Source organism: Bidens hawaiensis, unplaced genomic scaffold (assembly GCF_021521415.1).
Source record: "Bidens hawaiensis isolate Kalapana, Puna unplaced genomic scaffold, B.hawaiensis_p1.1 tig00028132_1, whole genome shotgun sequence".
Taxonomy (NCBI): Eukaryota; Viridiplantae; Streptophyta; class Magnoliopsida; order Asterales; family Asteraceae; genus Bidens; species Bidens hawaiensis.
The window spans coordinates 74,995-96,554 of NW_027505113.1; the positions used below are offsets into that span (position 1 = coordinate 74,995).

The following is a 21,560-nucleotide window of genomic DNA, read 5'->3' on the forward strand; positions in this document are numbered from 1 at the left end:
TCTTTTCTTCTTTGATCACAAATCAAGAAACATGCCTCTAAGTGGTACTTTGGTTAAGCAAACTACCATCAAGTCCGATGGTGATGTGTTCCACGAAATCTTTAGACACAGACCACACCACATATCTGAAATGAGCCCCAACAATATAAAAGGTGTTAACTTGCACGAAGGTGAATGGGGAACGGTTGGTTCTGTTATTGTCTGGGACTTTTTTCATGGTAAGTCACGTTTTATAGTATTTTTTTAAGGTATACTGGTTTTTATTAATTCCAGCTATTGTCTTTTGGTCACTCCTGGTCCCAACTAACAAATTGGCTGCTGACGTTCCCAAGTTTTAACGTTTGTGTTTCTAATGGTCCGCAACTAACAGAATCCTAACGTCGTTAGTTTCAGGTCACCGGAAAAACGTTTTTGGCCGGAAATCTCAATTTTTTTCCCCAAAAACTCAACAGTTTCATCCAAAACATCTTGGTAACTTTGTATCGGATCTAGGAACCATTTTCTAGTAAAAGCCTCAATTAATGAGGTTGCCAGAAACCCTAGAACTATCGTCGGAATCAGTTGATAGTGCTGAAGTGGTGGTAGTTGGATGGCGGTGAGTCACTTGGTGGTGGTGGTGGTGTTCAAGAGGTATTTTCCGGCAACAAATTTGACTTTTCCGGCGAATTGAAACTAACGGCGTTAGTATTCTGTTAGTCGTGGACCATTAGGAATAAATACGTTAAAAGTTGGGACCGTCAGTAGCCAATTCATTAGTTGGGACAGGCAGTGATCAAAAGACAATCATTGGGATCAATAAAAACCAATATACCTTTTTTTAATAGTATGTTTTTGTGATGTGTTAGTTAGATGGGAAGTCAAAAGTGTGTAAGGAAGTGATTGAGGCGATCGACGAGGAGAAAAAGTCGGTGTGCTTCAAGGTGATCGGGGGAGACATATTGGAGGCTTACAAAACGTTCTTGATCACGGTTCATGTGGACACACACGGTGAAGAGAACGTGGTGACGTGGACTTTTCATTACGAGAAGGTGAATGAGAATATTGATGATCCAGATAGTTTGATGGAGTTTTGTCTCAATGTCACTAAAGATATTGAGACCCATCATCTTCCCAAGAGCAACTGAAAGTATTACACGTCATGCGTAAGTTATGTGTCGTTTGATTATGTTGTTGCGCGATGTTTAAATAAAAAGTCGGTGTTTGGTTGCTTCGGTGGTGGAGATTATTCACCTGCATGTGCTTGTATTGTCTATGGATGATCTTTGTATTATATATATGATGCATAATAATGTTTGTGAGTTTGATTATATGTTACAAGATTATTTTACAAGGGGCCTATGCTTATATTATACATCCAAAGACTAGCATCCACATTCAGTGTTCTCACCCTATTGTAAAGTTTTTTTTAATGAATGATCAATTTAAAAAACAGTGATGGCATTGAAACAAAAGGTAAGCTGGCAACAAGTTGTGTCGCTACTCTTTTTTAAATTGGAAAACCCAACATTTCAAAAATTATATTGACTGATGTTGGAGTCATAATATTACTATGCATGACCCATTGAACTCGGTTAAGTAACTCCATAGCTTCGGGTGTGAGGAAACCAAAGGTGTCAAATGCAAAAGTTATAAATACACGTTGGTTGTCAAGACACATCTTCTCAAGTTTAATCACATTGCATGAAGCAACTTTTAAAGCAACTTGACCAACCGTAAAACCACTATTCTCTAAGCTCACAAGAAGGGAAACCTTTGTTAGATTCACACACGCATATTTGTCTTATACATTCCATCCATAGACCAAAATGTTAGGCATTTTAATCTAGTTTTCAAAAAATAAATTAAAAAGGTATAATTAATAAAATCCAATTTACCTTTTTTAAAAAAATAAGTTTTAAAATAATCTAGTTTTCAAAACTGTTTTTTATAAATTAATTTTTATTGGTTTATTTTTCAATAAGTTTCAAAATACTTTTTTTTTAACTTAAGTATTCATAATTTTAAGTTTTTGAATATTTATGAAAAGTAGTTTTAATATTTTTATATTTTAAACACACAAAAAATATTATGTTCACCTTTTTTTTTTCGAGAATTCAAGAAAATAGGGATAAACATATGTAGCAGTTTAATTATGCTTTTATATTCATATGTTTTTTCGAAGATTTCCGCATGCTATCGCAACATATAGCGTTGTTGATGGATGATGATTGATGAATAAGGTTGGTGCATAAAAGTTGAAATAACAAAATCATGTGCATATAAAAGCCTTCTCATTTGGATCTCTGCCCACATTTACATAATTTAATAAAAAACATATTTTTCTTTAAATTTTATTAATTTTCTAAACACAACACATATCTATCTCTATCAATATTTTACTCGAAACACTTATTTTAATGTTTTTTCTTGGTTTTATACATGCATAAAATTATATAGATTAATAAATAGTAACTCTTTAAATTTAGAGAGCCATTATTACTTTTTATCAAAATTTAGAGGTCCCAATATATATTATGAATATATTATGAATGCTGTATGGGTAGAAACACAAATATTGATATAGTTTCATCAATAAAAAATGCCACAATGATGCATATATATGTGAATAAAACAAACTCTAATATTCACTTATACACAATACAAAGAACATCGATAATTGCTTAGTTGCTAAAGCAAATTAAGTAAATGGAACAATTAATATACAATTAATGAATATGATCATCTATTCAAGTACATCTCAAATAATTGAAAATAATTTTGTAGCGTCACATTTTTCATACTTGACCTGGTATCTGGTCACCGACAGTTTACAACCAAAAATATGTCTCTCAGGCCTCAACCATAAGTTTCGAGACATAACAAGTTAACATTGTACGTGCATGTATGGTGGCCTTATCTTATCTTCAAGAAATGGACCCTTGAGTAAAGACTAAAGACTCGTCACACCAACCCCATTTAGTGACTCAGAATGGTCACTTATATTATCCAACGACACCCTAGTTCTTTCCCAACCATGGAAACAAATAAATTCCATAAATAATAAATTTTAGATTTATATCCACAAAACCATTTTTTGTATTTGATTTATATCCAAAAAACATTTCATTTTCATAGTGAAATTATTATTATTATTATTTTATTATTATCAGTTTGTTTTGTTTTTTTAAATATATATTTGTTATGTATAAAAAAAATCTCTAACTAGCTAGTTTGTTAATGAGTTTCAAAATTTTAACCCTACCTATCTATGTGTACACATATATGGCAATTTATTAGTAACTGATGTGGAATACTGCCGATCTATGCGTTTGAGGTAAGAGATTTGCTCAATATACATCTCAATGTAAAGGGGCCTAAGGACAAACAGATGGTAGTCCAATCAATAATTCTCACAGCATGTTAGTGTTTATGAAAGGTAAAGAATGAAACATCTTTAAAAAAACAAAGGTATTGATCACGAGAATCAAAGAAGATATAAAGAGATTAACATTCCTTTGGGGGAGGAGAAAATCGGTAGAGGTAGATTGGGATAATTGGGTTCCATTGCATTTTGAAAATTCGATTGTGGGTGAGTAGTAATTGATTGTACTTTCTGTGTGGTTTTTGGGTCTAGTCACTTGCTCCTTTAATAAAATTGGTTGTTAAAAAAAAGGATAAATAACAAAAATGATTGATTAGGAGTCGTACCAACAAACGACCAAAACAATGAACATATATAATGCATGTATGATGCATCTTTAATATTCTTATCTTTTAGAAATCAGTCTCAGAGACACACCTACTCCAAATTAGTAAATCAAATCAAAATGGTCATATATTAAACGACAACCTAGTTTCTCCTGAAGAAATATAGAAACACACAATTCCATTATCATGATTGTTGGTGTATAATTGTATATCTACAAAACATTTTTTTTGTATTTAATTACATCAAAACTAATGGGTGAATCTGCATTAGGTTACACATAAATTCCTAAATCTGAATTGTACTTTATTTTCCACTCGCAGTTTCGAATAAAATTAAGAACGATAACTAGTTTTGAAAAAAATTCACGACGAAACTTTGATAAAAAAAATATGCACTTCATAACGACAAATTACAATTATATAAAACATCATATTTTTAAAACTGTTAATGGAAAATAATAATAAAAATTTTGCTAAAAAATCGAAACCATAAAGCAGCTCTGACTGTTTTTACGTTTGTGCTTCGATGACTTGCATATATCACGCACAACTCCATTTCAAATAAAAAGTAGAAACTTAGATAATAATAAGCACATTGCAATGGTATATTCAGGAATTTATAAAATTGCACTCTAAGAATTACAAGAGGAAAACACAAAATAAAATGTGAGTATGTCACGCGTTAAAAGACACTTAGGAAAAGAAGAAAACAAAAAACAAATACAGAAGTATATGTTATAAAGAGTAAGTATAGTTAAATTTGAGGAGCCATATTGTAACATTAATGATATTGATTTTACTCAAATCATTGATTGTAGATGGCCCAACCCATTTAATACAAATGAATGGTCGTGTTCACATCTATAAGACCACACGTGGTAGCTCGTTGCGTCCGAAACAAGCTCACACCGCCCCCTCCCACACCTCATTTTCCTCTTCATTTTGACTCGGGTTCATTGTGTACACAACGAGCATTTTGCACGGTGGGGGGCCAAAGCTAATGGAGAAGAAAGTAGGGGGCATTTCAACCCCCCCCCCCCCTCCCCCAATTTAATAAATGTGTCGTGTTTGAATTCTATTGAAATTAAACAGATAGATTCACCAATAGTATAAACTAAGAACAAAAATAGAATACATATATAATAGTTTAGATTACCTATAAAAAAGAGCTGGATTTTATTGTTTCATCCCTAATTTCAAAACAAAATTTACTAGCTAGTACTTTATATAGATTCCTCTATTATAAAAAATCATTATTCATAATTTCATTTAAATCGCATATAGATCTACAATAATAGCATAAAGTTATAAATATACAGGCTAAACCCAAAGATGTTTATCTGCCTTTGCCTTTTAGAATATGTTATTTGAGAGAAAGAAAAAATAGAAATTTGTTTTTTTCTTATTTGTTAAATTTACATGCATATCAGTTTTAACGAGAGAGGTGTAAAAATCACATAATATATTCATACCTAGACAAGTATAATTAAGTTTGAAAATAAATAAGGGTTATTTGATAGTCTTTTAATAATTTCATTAAGAGACTATTTTGTATCAGTCAAAGATAAAGTATATTTGATTCAACTAAAAAACACTTCTTAGTAATTTGTTGAGACTTTAATGAGTAAGTTTTAAAAACATGATAAACCATTCAGAAATCCAAGGCCTTTTAATGGCTCAATACCCGATTTATATATTGCATTTAAAGTAAAGTAGAGGATATAAACGTATATGTATATTTTGAAACTCTAGCATGAGGGGGTTTATTTTTATTAAGAAAATCAATGTCTCATGAATCATGTGTTGCACTTCACATATCCAAAAGTTGGTCACTTTCATCGAACGCTATAGCATAATGACTAACAAGTATGAAATAATTGAGCCATCATACTATTAATGACATGGACATGTGACCTAAAATAGATTTTTTAGGTTAAAAAAATTGTTTTTGATGACATGGAGTGTTTAGCTACCATGTTTTTTTAATGGCTACACACACCGCATCTATAATGGCTACTATGTTACAAAGTGAAATCAAAATACCGGCCTCATAGAGTGATAAAGGCAAGAGAAAGAAACCAAATTGAGCAAGATTACAATGAAAAAATGATAGAAAGAAAAGGAGAATGGGATTTACAATTCTCAAGCTCTTTTCTTTCAAAATACACCTCTTATGTTTTATTATGTAGTTATTTTAAAAAATATTAAAAAAAAAACCCAACATTTTTGCTTTAGAAAAATATAATATTTCTTAGAGTATCTACAGTCTCTAAAGTATACATTTTTTGAAACACGTCATATCAGTTATCACATCATTTTTATTCATATTTCATACACATCTATGTCTTCTAATCTCCAAAGATACATTGGGTCTGCAAGTTGACTAAATCGCTTATAGTCCTACTCTATTCGTGATCGATATTTTTTTATGAATGGCTTTTTTTAATGTTTCCCCCAGTCTAGCTAGTCCAGATAAGAGTCCGCTAACTCTTGTACCAACCTCTAATCAATATCGTATGGAAGACCAATGTTTTAGTGCCAGCTATGATTTGGTTGCTAACAATTAACACAACCATTTAGCTACCGTCACCGTTGTCATTGGATTTTGAACATTGTTGCCAAACTAGTAACCAACACCAATTGTGTTCAATAAGTGGCACAAGACGAAAACTAAAGATAACCAAATTGGATTCTAATAAACCAAACTATTCATTGTTGGTCGATAAGTTAAAGTACTAATTAATTTGATCAACGTCAATTCTAACTTTTAGTTCAGTTGCCAAGAGAAAACTCAGTAGCATAATTATCAAAATTTACACTTCATCTTCTTCTATTTCTCTTGTAAGTTTCCTCATTTCATTCATAATAATCGGGTGGAAACCTTTGATTGCTATGTTATTGAGATAACTCGTAGCAAGAAAAGTGAAATTTAGGAGTGTGATATATCAAATTGACAGTATGACTTGTTATCAAACAATATAGGTTCTTAAATTACCGTAAACATATGAACAAATGTAAACATAACATATATAAACAAGCGTAAACCAACACAAACAAATATAAACGAATATAAATAACCAAACTTAGATGAATACACACGAATAAATATAAAACATTAAGTAGATGATTCATTCAATATTTCATCTAAAAATGAACATAGACGAACATAACCAAACATAAATGGATCAAAATAACTCCAAATATATTACAAACTTTCTTACAATAAATTCAATTCAAAAGAAATATATTCACAATCTTAGAAACAACAAATGTAAAAAAAAAAAAAGAACTCCTAATACGAAGGGCTAAAGCTAGTAATCATTCATATAATATGGGGGGCACTTGAACATATAAAAAGTTTTTTTTTCTTGGTAAATTTAATGGGAAAATTCCCAAAGTAGCCTTATTTTGAAAATAGATTTTAGTTTTGTCCTCCAAACTTAATAATTTCAAAAATGGCCCTCTCTAACTCATCTTTGACCATGTGTTAGGAAATCTAACATGTCTTTGATGACATGTTAGCATAACACGTCGTCAAAGACGTGTTAGATTTCCTAACACATGGTCAAAGACTCGTCAAAGACGCGTTAGATTTCCTAACACATGGTTGAAGATGAGTTAGGCCTCCAAACACATAGTCAAAGATATATATGTTAGCACCAAACGTATAGTCAAATATATGTGAGTTTTTTGCTTGTTTTTTTTAATATTATATTTTTATAACTAGTTTTGCTTATATTTGTTTTTCTTTTATAACTTTTAATATACAAAAGTTTTATATTATTTCGAATATACCGCCGAGACATGCTTACTTTTACCTACTGACCGACATAAACTTACTTAAACTTGAGCCGTGCCAAATCAATATCAAAATGTTCAATAAAATTTGACCCCGTTCGGTTTTAAATAAAATTTATGTTGGTCCGTAGATGAAAGTAAACATTTCTCGTCGGTATATTCGAAATAATATAAAATTTTATATATTAAAAGTTATAAAAGAAAAACAAATATAAGTAAAACTAGTTATAAAAATATAATATTAAAAAAAACAAACAAAAAGCTAACATATCTTTTACTATACGTTTGGTGTTAACATATCTTTGATTACGTGTTTGAAGGCCTAACTCATCTTTTACCATGTGTTAGGAAATCTAACGCATCTTTGACGACATGCTAGCCTCTTTAACCATGAGTTAGGAAATCTAACGCGTCTTTGACGACGTGTTATGCTAACATGTCGTCAAAGACGTGTTAGATTTCCTAACACATGGTCAAAGATGAGTTAGAGAGGGCCATTTTTTAAGTTATTAAGTTTTGAGAACAAAACTAGAATCTATTTTCAAAATTAGAGTATTTTAGGAATTTTCCCAAATTTAATTGCCCGGACCCAAGTACTGGATTTGGCCCAGTTGAGCCTAACCATAGGTTTTTAATCTTTGTATTCAGCAGAACACTGGTAAGTGGTGACTGGTGAGTGGTGACTGCCTTACTGGTCTGCCATAGGCCCATAACTATATAACACAAACATTGTCATGTTGTGATGTTGATACAAATAATAGGAAGTTTACATTAGAGGTGGCAATTTGCACTTGTTTTATATTTTTTTATAAAAATAGGTCGAATTAGGTGCCAGCGTTTTATCTTTAACGGGTTAAACAAGTGATGACACGGGCAGAAATTCACATTTTTTTGAGGGACCGTACTCGTCCAACCCATCAAACTTGCTAGTTTTGCACTTCTGGCTGACATAAATAGATTCTGGTCCAAAAGCCCAAACCAAAACATTTGAGTGTTGGTGACTTGGTGAATGAGAGAGAGTTCATCGTTCAGTAGTTCGGGTTTTATTTGGTCGTAAACAGGCGCGTCAGTGTAATGCCAAAATACTAAGCCAACACATTTTCTTTCAAAACATAACATCTCTTAAAAAAACACATCCTAAGTACATTAAAGCATACTACAATCTTGCTTAATCATATTACTAAACTCTAGACTATATTGTACACACAATAAACACCAAAGGAAGAAGAACCCAACCATTACAAGGCTACATATGCATACATCTAGACATTTAATCTACGGCCAGGAAGAGGAACCAACTCTATCTGGATTACAACCTCACCGCATTCAACTTCTTTCAATCTAAGGATCATGTCTTGTACAACTTTTCCATCATCCCAAATGATCGAGCTCTCCTCGACTAGGTAGTTGTGCTTACTAGGTTGAACACGTTCTAGTTTAGTACCGTCTGGGATTTTGTTCATATTCATTTTCAAGTTCGTTCTAAGGCATTCGATGTACGGCTTTACATCTATTTCCGCCACCCCCATGCCGTCGTCGTTACTAAACCTGTCTTTATCGTACACCGCCTAGAACATGTACAACAAACAATTAAAGTTTTGCTTCTTTTGAAGGATGGAGTATATGTAAATGTATTTATTTATTTTTTTCTTTTGCAAAACTTACGATATGTATTGGAGCCTTGGTGTCCTTCATGGTGAGAGTCAATTCATCATTCCACACAGGATTACAGTTTCCCTTGATAACCTTAGTCTTTGTTCTCTACATTAGATCACAAATAAACACAAAACTCAATAAAAAGGAAAAAATGAAGAAATAAAGAGTAAAAAACTACACGTGGTAAGTGTTGACAATCCAGTTTTGATGGTTTTTAGGTCAAATCATAATCAAACCGTTAGTAACAGTTTTTTATTATCAACAACCAAAACGAACCGTTACAAATTACTTAGTTCTGCTTAGATTTCACATTTGGCCTTTAGTGGGCGTTTATATAAAAGGCACACAAAAAATAATCTTGAGGTTTTGGCTTAAAATTTGGACTCCTTGTAACTGAAAGCTTACACACACATTTACCTTTACCTTACTAACAAACAAAAATAACAAGGTGTCATAATCACATTTACTCTTTAACTTTAATTCCCCTCATTCTTTCTAATCTTCACTCTCCTTAATCCAAGTTATCAATGGGTTATGGGTTTAATTGGTATGACTTGTAACACACATGAAAAGAATGGTATTTAATGTAATTAAAATCAAACTAACAACTAGCATGTTATATCTAATTTTACTATTAGATATAGAAAATTTGGCCATGATTTTTTAAAAAACATATAAACTATTGCATATCTATAATAAGTTTATAAATCAAACAGTGAATTATTAAATTAGTTAAATAATGATTTACGAACTATTATCGTATAATAATTAGTGACCTATTTTTATAATAGATATATGATTATATGTGTACTTCAAATTTCGTTGAATAAATACAATATATATAATCTTACAATTTGTAAAACGCTATTTAACTTATATTCGTATTGACCATATAAAACATCTTTAATATGTTTAGGTAATCACCAAAATTTGATTTTATGCCATCTTAAAACATTATTTCAATCTTAGAAAAATGTAAAATTTAAATGTGTTACATTTGAAGTGTGTGTGTTTGTGCGTGTGTGTGTGTGCTAATATTAAAATTCATCTATAAATTCAAAAGAAAATCTCTAAATTACGTATGATTAAATACCTAAATTTTAGTAATTTGACAAAATCTCATGTAATACACAGGTTCAAAAGCTAGGTTGTATATATAACCAGGGGCGGATTTAGTGTGGTTCCCCGGGTTCACGGGAACCCACTGATTTTCAAATTTTTGCATTAAAACGATATATAAAAACTATTAGTGAACCTATAAGATTTTTAGAAGTTAACTCATATAAAAATTTTCAAGATGGTGTATTGGTAAGCTTTTTTTTTTTTTTTTTTTTTTTTTTTTGTAAATCATCATTGTGTATTAGTTGGAGTTTTTAATAGCTATAAAAAAACAGTTTTCGCTTCCGATTATTTCCAAAGTACCTATTCACACATCACGCATCCACAACCTATTTATTGCTTCTTTTTTTTATTTTTAATGGCCTCACATGTTTTTAAATTGATATATTGTTTTATTATGGTATCGTATTATATCATATTCCCCAAAAGTCCCAACCGGCCCGGAAAATTTAACGTTTAGTTATGTGACATTTGAACATCGAAAAAAGGTGAACCCATAGGAAAAAAAATGTTGGATTCTCCACTGATATAAGATAAGAGGTCAAACTCTTTTTTATCTTTTTCTTTCAGAACATATCTTAGACTTTACAACAAAAATTCAACGGATTCTTGTAACCTAGCAAACATAAATCTGGCTTCTGGTGTTAATTAAATTTGCAATATACAATAATAACATAACATAGAACATATATTTAAAAGATATTAAAACGTACTTGTGTATCCAAGGTTGCAACAAGATAAGGATCGCTGGTTTTGGTGTCACGAACAGCAAGATTTATTCCTCTTTTAACTCGTACCTTTAATAATCCCACAACTCCTTCCATTGATTCTTGATGATTGATATCTTCAAAACCTATAGAGAAAGAGAGAAAGAGAGAGAGAGAGGATATCTATTGACCCAAAATATCACCCACCACCCACAAATCTCTATATTATATGCAAACACATTTGGACCTTAGGTTTCTAGGAATCTAATCCGACATGTTGGAATAACTTTTTCTTTCGAAACTTCCTTTTTTGGTATTAGTGGTTATGGTCAACCAAGATATTTTAAAATGATAGACTTTCAGAGTTTGGTTTGGACGATTTTTAGTAAACCATAATGTCGGTTGTCACTTGACAGTCGTTGTGTCGTTACAAGAGCAGAATTTTTTGGCGTAACACACGGTGGAACGAAAACCTGGGTGAGCTCGGGATTCGAACTGACAATCTCTTAAGGCATAGCTCATATCATTCATTGTTAATTTGTTATAATCTATCAAAAGTGATACAAGAGGCCAGAGATCAAACTTGAGTCTTTAATGAATAACTCAAACCTTCCTACCGCTAATCTGCAATCTTGATTTCTTGAACAATTGTTTGGATTAATCTTTGAATCGTGAATCACTTTTAGATAAACCTATTTGTGGGTTACAGGCAATGATTTATCGGATAAGACAGAGATTTTTCTGTAAATGGAATTGGATTTTGATTGTTCTTGATGAAGATCAAGAGAGAACCTGCATGATTCGATTGAGATAAGTATGGCTATGAAACCATCGGTTTATTAAAACCAATTACATGAGCCCAAGTAATAATCAATTACAAGCCCATTCAACTTTACATATAAGTCCAAGTAAATAATTAATTAAGCCCAAATAGCATTAGTATTAAATTGATCCTACACTCCCGCGTCACCTAACTCGTTTAATATCTAATGTTATTTCTTTGATCGACAAGTTAATCCAATAGTACTAAAATAATTCACCCTAAGATGACATAAATTAATATACTTTTAATACTTTTCTTTTGATGTTGTGAATGTATCAATTTGATATTTTAGTCAAATCATACTTTTAAACTTATTATATATGTGTTATTTTTCATTTTAAATTCATTTCGTTTTATTATGTATGTATTTTGTTCTTCGATATCGTCTGTTTTTGTATCATGAAAAGAAAGTTGGACTAAAATTCACCTTTTTATACTTGTGTTTAAAAAAAAATGTTTTTATAAAAAGAATTCATTAATGATTGTGCATGATGCATTAATGAGGGTCCAAACTCCAAACCGGTTTGGGCTATAAACCGAACTAGTTTAGTCAACAGCTTGTTAAAACTGGTTGGTCCAAACGGGCTCGGGTTGTAAACCAGTTTAGGAGGAAGGATGTTCTAACCTATCAAATTGATTCGGTCTAGGTTATAAACCGGTTTGGGGCAAAAAAAACCGGTTCAAGGCCAAAGTAAAACAGTTTTTTCTTTTTTCAAATCGGGTCATTCTAAAACCGGTTTGAATATTCAAGTCCGAACTGCTATATATACAAACCTACTGGTTGGGTCGGTTTGGAAACAAGTTAACCGGTTTTGGTTGGTTATTAGGCTAGGTTGACCCGTTTTCTTATCAACTTAGTTAGAGCCTGGCCCTAGTTAAAATTTGATAAATAAATCCAGTTTCTATAATGCCTACCTGTAAAGGTGTATAAATCGGCTGGTCAAACCGGTTTGACTCAAACTGGTTTGGTTTATAGACCGGTTTAGAAGCAAGATAGGCTGGCCTGTCACGTCGGTTCGGTCTGGTTTATAAACCGGTTTTAAACCTGTTTCCCTCAAACCGGTTCGGTTTTAAAACAGGTTTGGTAGATCTTAAGGGGAACCGGTTTTAAAACTGGCGGTTTGGGGACCGGTTTAGGTGAAACCAATTTTAAACCCAAATCGGTTCAGTTCGGTTTGCCTAAAACCGGTCCCAACCGCGTTTTTACACCTCTACCTGCCTGCCTGGGTACTGGACCTAGACTGGGCCTTGTTGGGCCTAACTGAGCTAGCCAAGTCAACATTCAATTTTGGGCTAAGATAATGAGCCTTGATTTTTAATTTATTTATTATTTTTTTAATTTTAATCATACCTACCATCATAAAAACCGATATTTTAGAAAACTCATCCAAATATGTTGGCTATAGTTCAAATCATACATTTCTAATGAACATAACATATGCCTTGAAAATAACCGATTTATATCATTCGATTAAGGCTAATATGGTAGCCTCACATTTATTCCTATCATATGTCTTGTCCATAACTGATTTGAACATAACATATAACATATGTTCAAATCATACATTTCTAAAAATAAGGATAATGTGACAGTCTCGTAATTATTCTTACCATAACATATGTCTTGTCTATAACATATGACCAGGACCTGAACCCAACCCGGTAATTGCCAGCACCCGATTTTCCAATATCCGGTCATACCCGTACCCGGTTCCATCCCCGGATTCGGGTATTAAAAAACCGGATTTGTGCACCTCTAAACCCATTCCACATATGATGTGATATGTATGCAAAATTTATGCCATCAACTTTCATGACATCTGTCTTTCAAATACATCTTTCACTAACCAAAATAATAAAAATAATAATAATCAAACAGTTAAAAGGAGTTTAAAATGATAATAATAATAATCAGGGAAACAAAATTGCTGCATGAACTTATGATACTTCTATTAATGAATGCAGTTGTTGTTTGAAACTTGAGACGCGCGTTGCTTCGACTGCTATGACTAAACCCATTGATTGGTAGTTTTTCAACTGCAAGATAATATGAATATATTATGCCATCAAATGATGATTCAACAGTATTTTATACATGTAATAAAGCTAAAACGGATCATGGCCGTTAAAGAGTTCAAAACGGGTGAATTTGTAACGTCGGGTTGACCTGTAACTAGAGGTTTAAACGAGCCAAGCTGCTCAAGAGCTACTCGAGATCGGATCGTTAAAAAACTGAATCGAGCCAAGTTTAAAAAGGAAACTTGTTGAATAAACGGGCCTGAACCTAAGCTTCACTTATCGAGCTGAAGCTGGCTCTAGCCTATTATTTATCTAACTTAATAAATATATAGTAAGTAATTGTTATTATTATATATGAAATTATGATAAAAATAAATAAATAATATACTTTATGTTTATATACAAGCTTTATAATTTATTATATTAAATATAAATAGAAATGCATATAAATTATTTAATAAATCAAAAACGAGTTGATCCAGAGCCGAGCTTGAAAAACCACTCTCGAGCCGAGCTAGAGTTAAAACATAGAGCTCAAAACGAGCCAAACTAAGTCAAGCAATTTGTGAATTACTCGAGATCAGCTCGCTAAAAGCTCGGATAGAGCCGAGCTTAAACGAGCTCAAGCTTCAAAAACTACAGAACCGATCCCGAGCTTTAGAAATAGAGCTCGAACAAGCCAAGCTCAAGCTTGAGGTTTCTATAAGTTAAAACAGCCCGAGCTCGAGTTTGAAAAACTATTCACAAGCTAAGATCAAGCTATAGAAAAAGAGCTCAAAACGAGCAGATCCCAAGCCTAGTCAAACTCAGGCTCGAGCTCGGCTCATTTACACCCTTAATGTAACACTTATTCTCTAAGTAGAAGTAACTTTTATAACGAGTAAAAAACGAGACTTGCCTCATTGGTGGTAACCTGTTGACCGCGCAAGGGAAAGCTAAAAGACCATGCGCTGAGCTGATGCATTTCACAAAATATAAGTATTTCAAGTTACTAAAAGTATGTATAAATACAGTTTTAAAAAATAAAAATAAAAGGAGAGAGGTAGTGAGGTACATTATGAAATATTTCATCTTCTGGCTTCAAGTAAATTACATCTTCTTCATTCGAGCTACTACTGGCTTTCTTTTTCTGGTTTCCCTTATGCTAAAAGTCAACAATATAAAAAAAGTCAAAAATGTTGACCAAAAGAAAGATTAGTTATAACTTCTAATCTAGCATACCTTATACACTTTGCTGACCAATAAATAATATTTGAAGCAGAAAGACTTCCGAAGCTCCTTTGTCGGCTAACAAAAACAAACATCTCATTTTAATAAACAAAAGGGCATTTTACGATTATTTTCAAAAATAAAAAAAGATTTAACCTTGGCTAATATGAATTGTTTCTTTAAATATTTTTAAATATTATTCTCATCTAACCTCATCTTCTGTAGCCCATAAGATTTCATCAAATAGACCATCATACAAAGGCGGTAAAAGCTGAGGTGGCAGATTCACGACAAATTGTGAGATCAAAAGACCGACATCTGCTGCTTTTTCTCCAAAATATGACTTCAAATTTTCTTTTATATCATTATCTTGACACATTTTTAATAAAAACTCCTTCACTTCCAGCATACATTTACAATCCTGTATAAAAAAAAACTAAAGTTACATAAATAAACAGTATACAAATTTCAAGATTCTTAGATATTTGAAAATAAGCGTTCGGTGGTTTGGTTCACCTTGTATCTGTGCAAGTTGAGAGCAGAAATAAAGCCATAAATTCCGTTATCTTCATCGTTTTCTATCTTAATTACGGTTCCAACCGTAGTTTGTTGCAAGATTAAGTCTACAAAGCTGCTTAAATCCCATTCTTTATTATCTAAATAAGTCTGCAACAAGACCTTGACTCCATGAAAATCATCGGGCTTCGGGTCAAAGAAAGCAAAATCCGCTTGTACAACTCCCTGCAAAAAAAATATAATTAAAAAACAAAAAACTTTATTATAGTGACCAAATATTTACCTCAAAATCCTCATCTTCAGAAGAAGAATGTGACTCTTTTCTCTTTGATTTTTTAGTATCATAATCATCTGTTTTGATATAAGCAAGAATCAGATTGTATTTTATAATAATCAGAATATGATTGAAAACATATATTAGTTAACAAAAATTCGTGCCTGTAGAGTTGGAGGCAGCTTTTGTGTGCATTGTGATATCATTATTCTGCTGTTTGGCCTTACGGGACGATGTAGTAAGCGCCATAGAACGGGCCAAACGTGAGAATGTGGGATGAGGCTTCTGAAAATGAGTTCTTCTAGTTGGCTTACGGGGCATTGTGATTGTAGAGGTAACCTAAATGAGTTAGAAGATTATGTTAAACTTGAAACTTTAATATAATGCGTTAAGATGTTAAAACGATATCCATGGAAAAACAGGCGGGTCGGGTCGGACAGGTGAGGTGTCAAAACGGGTTCACGCAATTTAGAAAAGGGTTCGTTTTGGTTCGGATCATAACAAGATTTTACAAAAATACATACGGGTCAGGACAGGTGTCACGATCCGTAACAAGATTGAACACCGTAACATCAGCAATCGATTTGCAGCATTTCCTTTTATTAAGTATCTCTTCATCAAAGAAATATTGATACATTTTTTACAGTCAGTGTTGTAAAATCGGAACTAGACGCCAGTCGGCTGGTGATTGATTAAATCTTAAGTAATCAGGCGCAAACCCGGTAGTCAGACCTAGTCAAACCTTAACTCCCGCCAATTACCAGCAATTTGCAGCAGTTTCCGGCAAGTTTCGGGCCAGTTTCCGGAGATTCCATATATGTATATAACTATATTTACATAAAAAATTACATATAACAATATGTGTATTTATAAAAATACATACAAAAATGTGTAAATATATAAAAATTACATATAAAAATGTGTGTATAAATAGAAAATCAATATTATATATAAAAAATCCAATCCGATTAATCTCGATTATTAACAATTAATCCCGATTAGTTACATATAACAATATGTGTATATATAAAAATACATACAAAAATGTGTAAATATATAAAAATTACATATAAAAATGTGTGTATAAATAGAAAATCAATATTACATAAAAAATTCTAATCCGATTAATTCCGATTATTAACAATTAATCCCGATTAGTTGCTATTCCCCACCCCACCGCCCGACTAGTTGCTAGCAAGTAAACAATTCTAACTTGGATTTTCTGAATATCAACAGTTTACAGTAAAAGGCTGAAAAAAATCTGATTCAAAAATATGTCATTTTATCTACAAAATTAAATCCTAAAAAAGTAAAATACAAATTCATAAAAACCCAAAAATTCAATCTTTTTAGCTGTGAAAACTACATGCTTTAATTTATTTATAATTAATCAACCCATTTGAAGAACAAAACATAAAAGCAACAAACTTTATTGGTTCATAATAACCAAAGACTCATTAATACAATCAATTTGAATATTACAACCTAATTATTAATAAAACTTAATGACAGCACAAAGTCAAAAAGTCAAAAACCCATTACCAGTGAGAATCGGTGGTGGTGGCGGTGGCGGCGGAGCTACGGTGGCAGAGGCGATGGAGGTTCGTTTGCCAAGTTTTATTTTTGTTTCAGATTAGAGTTGGGCTTTTTGTGATTGTTTGCAAAGTTACCCAAAACTCTTCAAGCCCAAAATAAGAATTGTTTATTAAAGGTAGAGATGCCAAAAAAAACCCGGTTCTGGATCCGAACCGGAACTGGTTCGTATCCGTACATGACTTATAGGTACGGCCTGGTATTAGATTTCTCCCAGGAGCTGTATCCGGAACCGGAAATCCCCGGTCAAAACCTAACCCGACCCTACCGAAACCCCAAAAAACCTTGAAAAAACGGTCAAATACCCGACTATACCCGGAAGCGGTTTCTACCCGGTTTTAGGTACAAAAACACACGGTTTGTGCACCTCTAATTAAAGGTGTAAAAAATCGGTTTGGGTCCAGTAAACTGGTATCCTACCCGATCTGAAATTGGTTTGAAATTGGTTTAAAATTGGTTTGGGCTAAACTGGTTCATAACCTGACCCAGACTGTAGGTTTGGCACCAGTTCGTATATTCGTTCTTTGTATCAGGTTTATAACCTGAACGGGTAGTAAAAAACCCGGTTGAAACCGGTTTTTGGTTTGTAACCCAATCTGAATCAGTTTGACCGGTTTGGAGTTTCCTCTCTAGAAACCGGTTTGTAACTTGAACTGGTTTGGCTCAAACGAGTTTAACCATGGGTTGACCAAACCGGGCCGGTTTTAAACCCGAACCGATTTGGGATGAAACCCGATTTGTACATGTCTAATTGTCATATGAGTGCCCTGCTCCCGAGATTAAAACGAAATTAAGAAGAGAAAAGAAAGTGAGGGAGAAAAAAAATATATTATTTAACTTTGTGTTCATGAGTTGGAAAATGATTTTACTCTCTCTAAACCCGTGTGCTATGTTTTCATATGTTTTCTTTCCTTTTACTTCCATTAAAAACTCAGAAACACATTTATTTTCTAGATTCCTCATATTTCTTTCCATTTATCTACTTAAAATAAAAAAAAAAAAGAAAGAAAGAAAAAAGACGACTCGGGGAGCATAACGTGACGTATTCTAGGGATGAGCAAATTCGGCACCAGTACCGAAATCGGTACCAAAGTTTTGAGTTTCGGGATCGGTACGGTACGGTAACGGTATTTTCCGAATTTTACCTTCAATACCGGTACCGGTATTGAAAAGAAAAAGAATACTAATATTATTATTGTAATAACTATTAAGTGCAATACCAAATCTTGATAAGTTATGATGTAATATAACTATATGTATTTTTTTATTGACATATTAACACATGCAATGCTTTTATACTGACTATTTCTCTCATAACAAAAACTTCAAACTGGAGACGTGAACCGAAGCCTAGACAGGAAGATAATTTTATTTATTTATTTTTATTTGGTTATTAATGCTTAAAAGTATTGAAAGAAATTGGTTCATTGATCGAGCTTGGAGGTATAATACTTTATAGACCGGCTGAAGACTTGGCAAATTACAAAGTATATTTAGGGTGGTGGATCTTTTGTCAATTATTATATGGTAAATTAGCATTTTGTGTTCATCTATGCAGTCGATATCGCCGATATATCGGTTATCGGTCCATTGACGATATATAAGTCAAAATATCGGTTCAGAATATCGGTACTGATAATATCACCGATATTGGACTAATATTTGACCGATATATCACTGATATTCCCAATATCAGTAGTTTAAGTCTTAATTATCAACTTTTAGTGTTCAATGTTATTGTTTTAAGTCTTAACAAATTCTTACTTGCTACGATTGTTAGTCTTTTACAATTTGCAAAAGGTTAATTTGTTATTGGTAGGGGACTATACTGAATTATTAGTGTTAAATTGCTATATATATAAATTTTACATGATATTAAAATTACCGATATCTCACTGCAATAACCGATATCTCAGATATCGGTCCTTGACCGATATCTGATATTTTTCCGCATTAACTGGTTAGGTGTTTATATGATAATATTACATAAAAGTTAATATACTTTGTATTTTGACGTGCAGTATCACGGAGGAACCAATTTCGGGAGCAGGACCGTGGGTGGCCCATTTATCGCTACAAGCTATGATTATGATGCTCCTCTTGATAAATATGGTATGTTATGGTCTTACTATTGATAAAAAGGGAATTTTGGGTATATATTTCACAAAGACAAAATATCATCAATCTTATCATGAACTTGACCACTACTTAGAAAAAAAAAGCATCTATGGGTGCTTAATTGAGAAAATGACCTAAATGCCTACTTTTACTAAAACAAAAACCAAAATGTCCATTGAAATCTTAACTACTAACTTTTGTCTGTCTAAAAACTTTCTGGACCGTCCATTTATTTTCAGCCAATCACAAAACACCAAGTGTCATTCTCCTGACTAATTTGGTTTTTGAAGTTTGAAAGTGGGTTTGAATGATAGTTGAAGACTAATTTCGCAAACAATATATATAGCTAAAGTTTCAATTTGAAAAAAAAAAACCGAAGACAACAAAATTCGGACATGTGGACAAAGCCACTTGACAACTATTCATGCATGATAACCACTCAAACACCTCCGTCTGAACTTTTCAAAACGCTAACAAAATATATATACTGGGTTGATAACAATGTTACAACGTTAAATATCTGTACTTTGTCAACCAAATTGAGAGGTAGCCCGGACTACTCCTAAACCCTTAATAGATCCGACCCTGAATCAATCATTACACAAAAGAAGGTTGTAGGGGCCATAAATAAATGTGAAACGTTGCTATTCTCATTCCAATTAGTAAGTTAAATAGTTACGATACAAGGATAAATAGGGAAATACAATCATAATACTATACATCATCTATTGTAAACTAAATATTATATAAATAATATATAATAATAGCTACCAACCGAGTTTCCGTTACATCCTCAACGTGCAGGCTTTCCCACTAGTAGTTTTTCTATATATTTTTAATATCCGACTTCGTTTAAAGTTTTAAAGGGTCTTGTGATAATTAATATATATTTGAAAATACTGTGATTAATTATTAATATTTCATGTTTCCAAGATACTCATAACCTTGTGGAGCGTTTGATTTTTCTTTATATTTTTCCTTAACTTCATATGAAAAACTAAGATGTCCTTGAGGTTCACCGGACAGCCATTTCACTGGATAACTCACAGTCTGCAGCGTCTTCCCTTCACTTGTCACATCTTTTATAAGGTCTTCGATCGGCACACGAACTTCTCCCAATATCTTAGCGAAGATAATTCTTGCGGCCTTGATTTGTACTACGAGATTCATGCGGTCGGCTTCATTAGTATTAACCATGAAGCTCATGGGAAAATTCCACGTGAGGTCTGAACCCTCCTTGGATTTGTTTGATGTGAATATTTGAGGTGAGGCTGTGTTAGAGATGGTTGCGGTCACGTATAAATCGGAGGAACTATATTTGGCTGGTCTATTTGCGGAGAGGATGGTGAGGTTTAGGGCTCTATAGTCCATGAATGAAAACTTGATGAATTGAGGTAAGAAATGAAATTATGTATGTATGATTTATATGAGTCTTGGAGAATATATTTTGTGTCATTAGTTGTGTGTAATATTATGTCATAACTCATAAGCATGACAATATTAATTTCCGAACACATTTCAAGTTTTCAAGTTGGGTTGTTTTCAATATTGGGTAAAAGTGTTTGGCTATTTTGGTTTAAATGTTATATGCAATGGGTTAAAATGGGCAAATAGTGTGTCGATAGTATCCGAACGGTATAGGTATTTATGTAAAACACGACTTTATTTTTTTGGTTAGTCTAGGGGTGAGCAAAGTATAAAACCCAACTCGAAGGTCGAAACCAACATAGACCGACCTGACAAACGACTGAAATATTAGAAAGCCTGGGACCGAAGTTGAACCTCATGGAGTTGGTCGAGTATCGATCTGACATGGTGTCAGTTTATTGCTCGTTTGTTGCAGACCTGAAACCGAGTCCTTCCTCCTCTACTCGATTACAATAAAATTTTATCTTCTTTATTGCAAGGGCCATAAAGGCCTATATTCCTAACGTCATGGCATGCTCAATTATCTCTTAACCTGGCTATGTTAGGCTCTTTAACCATTGTTGTAGCTCACCATATGTATGTCATGCCCCCCTTATCCATATCTAGCTATACT

General features: G+C 32.8%; 4 protein-coding genes across 4 annotated transcripts; 1 reads left to right on the top strand and 3 right to left on the bottom strand.

The window, feature by feature from the left end:
• LOC143610813 (kirola-like) lies at nt 1-1,124 on the top strand. Its single transcript, XM_077085187.1, has 2 exons — nt 1-218; nt 850-1,124. The coding sequence occupies exons 1-2, from the start codon at nt 32-34 to the stop codon at nt 1,122-1,124; spliced, it is 462 nt and encodes a 153-aa protein (XP_076941302.1). The 5' UTR covers nt 1-31.
• A 7,495-nt stretch (nt 1,125-8,619) lies between these two features.
• LOC143610814 (protein C2-DOMAIN ABA-RELATED 7-like) lies at nt 8,620-11,159 on the bottom strand. The gene is made up of 3 exons (XM_077085188.1): nt 10,974-11,159; nt 9,151-9,246; nt 8,620-9,053 (listed from the first exon to the last, which is right to left on the bottom strand). Exons 1-3 carry the CDS (start codon nt 11,082-11,084, stop codon nt 8,748-8,750), a joined length of 513 nt encoding a protein of 170 aa, XP_076941303.1. The 5' UTR covers nt 11,085-11,159; the 3' UTR covers nt 8,620-8,747.
• Nucleotides 11,160-13,682: 2,523 nt separating this feature from the next.
• LOC143610812 (protein BCCIP homolog) lies at nt 13,683-16,157 on the bottom strand. The gene is made up of 8 exons (XM_077085186.1): nt 15,961-16,157; nt 15,818-15,885; nt 15,535-15,759; nt 15,230-15,439; nt 15,031-15,096; nt 14,864-14,953; nt 14,708-14,764; nt 13,683-13,827 (listed from the first exon to the last, which is right to left on the bottom strand). Exons 1-8 carry the CDS (start codon nt 16,127-16,129, stop codon nt 13,729-13,731), a joined length of 984 nt encoding a protein of 327 aa, XP_076941301.1. The 5' UTR covers nt 16,130-16,157; the 3' UTR covers nt 13,683-13,728.
• A 4,274-nt stretch (nt 16,158-20,431) lies between these two features.
• Nucleotides 20,432-20,890, bottom strand: LOC143610810 (protein SRC2-like). The gene has a single exon (XM_077085184.1). It carries the CDS (start codon nt 20,888-20,890, stop codon nt 20,432-20,434), a length of 459 nt encoding a protein of 152 aa, XP_076941299.1.
• Nucleotides 20,891-21,560: the final 670 nt, after the last annotated feature.

Bases quoted from the DNA above. Each gene is read 5' to 3' on its own strand.
- LOC143610814 (XM_077085188.1), bottom strand. From the start codon at position 11,084: ATGGAAGGAGTTGTGGGATTATTAAAGGTACGAGTTAAAAGAGGAATA. The intron at 9,247-10,973 runs GTACGTTTTAAT...GATCTAATGTAG, and splicing joins TTGCAACCTTGGATACACAA to AGAACAAAGACTAAGGTTAT. The intron at 9,054-9,150 runs GTAAGTTTTGCA...TACATGTTCTAG, and splicing joins CCAAGGCTCCAATACATATC to GCGGTGTACGATAAAGACAG.
- LOC143610812 (XM_077085186.1), bottom strand. From the start codon at position 16,129: ATGCCCCGTAAGCCAACTAGAAGAACTCATTTTCAGAAGCCTCATCCC. The intron at 15,886-15,960 runs GTTAACTAATAT...ATATCAAAACAG, and splicing joins CTCTACAGGCACGAATTTTT to ATGATTATGATACTAAAAAA. The intron at 15,440-15,534 runs GTGAACCAAACC...TTTTTTATACAG, and splicing joins TCAACTTGCACAGATACAAG to GATTGTAAATGTATGCTGGA.
- LOC143610810 (XM_077085184.1), bottom strand. From the start codon at position 20,890: ATGGACTATAGAGCCCTAAACCTCACCATCCTCTCCGCAAATAGACCA.
- LOC143610813 (XM_077085187.1), top strand. From the start codon at position 32: ATGCCTCTAAGTGGTACTTTGGTTAAGCAAACTACCATCAAGTCCGAT. The intron at 219-849 runs GTAAGTCACGTT...TGTGTTAGTTAG, and splicing joins TGTCTGGGACTTTTTTCATG to ATGGGAAGTCAAAAGTGTGT.